This window comes from Pteropus alecto, unplaced genomic scaffold, assembly GCF_000325575.1.
Source record: "Pteropus alecto unplaced genomic scaffold, ASM32557v1 scaffold87, whole genome shotgun sequence".
Taxonomy (NCBI): Eukaryota; Metazoa; Chordata; class Mammalia; order Chiroptera; family Pteropodidae; genus Pteropus; species Pteropus alecto.
The window spans coordinates 10,849,426-10,852,235 of NW_006443225.1; the positions used below are offsets into that span (position 1 = coordinate 10,849,426).

The 2,810-nt window shown below is 46.2% G+C and overlaps 1 protein-coding gene across 2 annotated transcripts in view; it reads right to left on the reverse strand.

Annotated features, from left to right (window-relative positions):
- The window catches only part of COPS5 (COP9 signalosome subunit 5), a 15,113-nt gene extending 13,935 nt beyond the window's left edge, over positions 1-1,178 (reverse strand). Inside the window, exon 1 of one of the 2 annotated variants that reach the window (XM_006924014.3) lies at positions 715-1,178. In XM_006924014.3, coding sequence (XP_006924076.1) covers positions 715-857 — 143 coding nt within the window. In that variant the 5' untranslated portion in view covers positions 858-1,178. Of the gene's footprint in view, positions 1-706 lie in introns of both variants that reach the window. The other variant, XM_015598693.2, reaches the window with a different exon arrangement.
- Between the last annotated feature and the right edge of the window lie 1,632 nt (positions 1,179-2,810).

Consider the following 2,810-nt stretch of genomic DNA (forward strand, 5'->3'; position numbering starts at 1 on the left):
CGCTCTTCTTTGTCTCTCCATTAGACTGTGCCCTTTTTATTCTCTAACACAATCTGGGATCAGGAAAGGATAGATGCTGTTGGTAAAGAATCCTCAACTTGTCATCACTCTCATGGACACAAGGATTTTGCTAAGGAGTAAAAAGCCTTAAGCTCTACTGATATAATTTGTAGCTTATGTGAACTGGTAGAGTAACATTCTGGGAGACTGGGTAGAGCCTCGAGTGTTTCTGAAATAATTACCAGTAGTCAAAAAACCGATCATAGATCTCTAAAAGACGGCTCATAGTTAGAGACCCTTGGGCTGGCTCAATTTCTGAAGACAGCTGCGGTCTCCTGTCTGGGATTAGCTGAAGGTCCCAACAAGATGTATATTGAGTTAGGTAGGATGCAAGGCAGACTGTGTAGCATATATTACAATACGGATGTTGAAAAGTGACAACACAGATCACCGCTTGTCGTTTTCCTCTTCCATCCTCCGGAGGCAAAGGTGTTATAGAAACAGAAAGGGGAGACGAAGAGCGCCCTAGTGGAGGGGCTTAGGTTCTACTTGAGGGGATAAAAGGTAGACCAAAAATTCTCAGGCGCATATTCTTTCTCCTCCCTTCCGCATGAAAAAACAAGCTCTCCACCCCCTTAAATTCCCACTCCCCCTGGGTGACTTAAACTCCCGCCACCCCTTCCCTCCCCTGCGCCTCGCCAGGGACCTCCTCACTCCTTAGTCCAGGGCTTCGCCGCCAGGATTTCTTGCTGCTGTTTCTTGTCGTATTTATAGATTTCATCGATACTCTGGGCTTCCTGCATGTTGTTGGCCAATTCCCAGGTTTTCTGAGCCATACCACTCCCGGACGCCGCCATCGCCGAGCAAATGGAGGAGTTGTCGCCTCCACAAGCAAAACGCAACTTTAGCTCGCTAGGTTTCTGGGTGTGGGCTTGAGAGCCTCCCCACCACAGATATAAACTCGTACTAGCCTCTCGAGGTAGCCATGACACCTGAAACCGGAGGTGAAGTTGGTACAGACCATTCGGGGGTGGCGGGCCCCTTCGGAAACGCGACTATATAAAAGCAGTTACATAATAGAGGCAGAGGAATCTTCCTGAGGCTTAAATAAGAATATATTATTTTGAAAAGTTAAATGTGTAAATTAGGACAAATTCAATGATTGGGTGTGAGAATGGTATAGCCTTACGCAGCGGAAGAAGGGCATGTTAACGTGCCAGAAAGTGCCGTTGCCTTCTTTGTCCGTACTGCGCAGACTCAGCCTCCGACATATTGAAAGAGGGCAACTCTTTTAAACTAGGATTGGAGGACAAATTGTTTTCACGTGGGTGTAGGTACCTTGAATGAGATTAGTTTGTAGAAAAGCTAAAAATAAGGATGTCTGCGGAGAAATTGAGATATGAGTAGTTCTGGATGCTGGTTGAGAGAAAGATAAACGTGGCATCCTAATTTACTTACGAATCCCTGCACATGCGTAAAATCCTAAGGGCTTGTGCTGGTTTGGCCTTAACACTTCTTCAGAGGAGCGTTCTCTAGCATTCTGAGGCGGCCGTGGAAACCCGTGGACAGCTATGACCATGCGTTTTGTCATCTATTTGAGCTATTCGTGTTCTGAAGATGTCAAGTACACAGCTCTTATAGTTTACAAATTAAACTTAAGCATTGCTCCGTGAAATCACTTCTGTCCCTGAGGCCGAGTTAATTTCAACAGCCTATTTGATTTCTCCCAACAGTTAATATGTGAACTGGTAGAGTAACAGTTAATATTTCATTTATTTGCTTGTGTTACTTATGCTTCCTTCCCCTCCTCTCTCCTACTCCGCACTGGACTCTAAGTTCTAAAACACACGGGCCATGCCTGTGTTTCTTGTTTTATCCCTAACACCGAGCATATTAAATGTTCAGCACATACTTTTGCTGGGGTGGGGAGGGGGTGAGAGGTAGATGTGAGGGGCGGAGGATAATGTTATAGCTCACCTCTCCAGCTTCATTTTTCTTTAGTCACCCTTGAAATTTTGTGTACATGGTCAGCATTGCCTAAAATGTTCCCCCCTGAATTTTCTGCCTGGGAGCGCCTATTAATCTTTAAAAATACAGCTTAGAGATGTCTACCATGAAATAGTTCTTCTTCCTCTGTCCAGTAATCATTGCTTCCACGGTGTCTGTAAGCATCTGGAGGTACTTCCATGACAGTTACGTTGTATTGTAATGTTGACTTCAAAGTTTTTCTTTTCGCGACACTCCACTCCTAATACGGTGTGTAGCATATAGTTAAAAACATTAGATTTTGGTTTGGCAATTAACTTTGAGTTGAAGAAAATTTTGTCTTTAAAACCCCCTTAAAGGAATTTAGGATAAAAGACTCTTAGTTCTACTTTCCACGGGAGCTAAAGATCTCTTTTTCAGTAGTAGCATATGTCCACTCAGTATTGGAGTGAACTGAATATACTGAAAACTGTAATAAAAGCTCAGGACAAAACATTGACCAGACTCCTGGGACGGGTGTAACGCTGGAGAGGTATGCCAACAGGTTTTGTCTCACAGCCACCTCTCCCTTCTTTCTTTCCAGGCTCTGACTTTGTTTCAAGGCTGGCTGGGATTTGGAGAGTTTGAGGGGGTTAATATCGATTTAGCTTGGGGAATGGCTCCCGTGGTTTAAGAGCCCCGGGGCGGAGTAGAACCAGGTGGCGGAGTACAAAGCCTGGGTGCGCGCGAAGCGCCGGGCGACTGTGCGGCCTCCGGGACCGCAGGGGGCGCCCGAGGCCACGCAGCCTCTCCCCGTGGCCCCCATGGGGGCGGGGCCGCGCTCG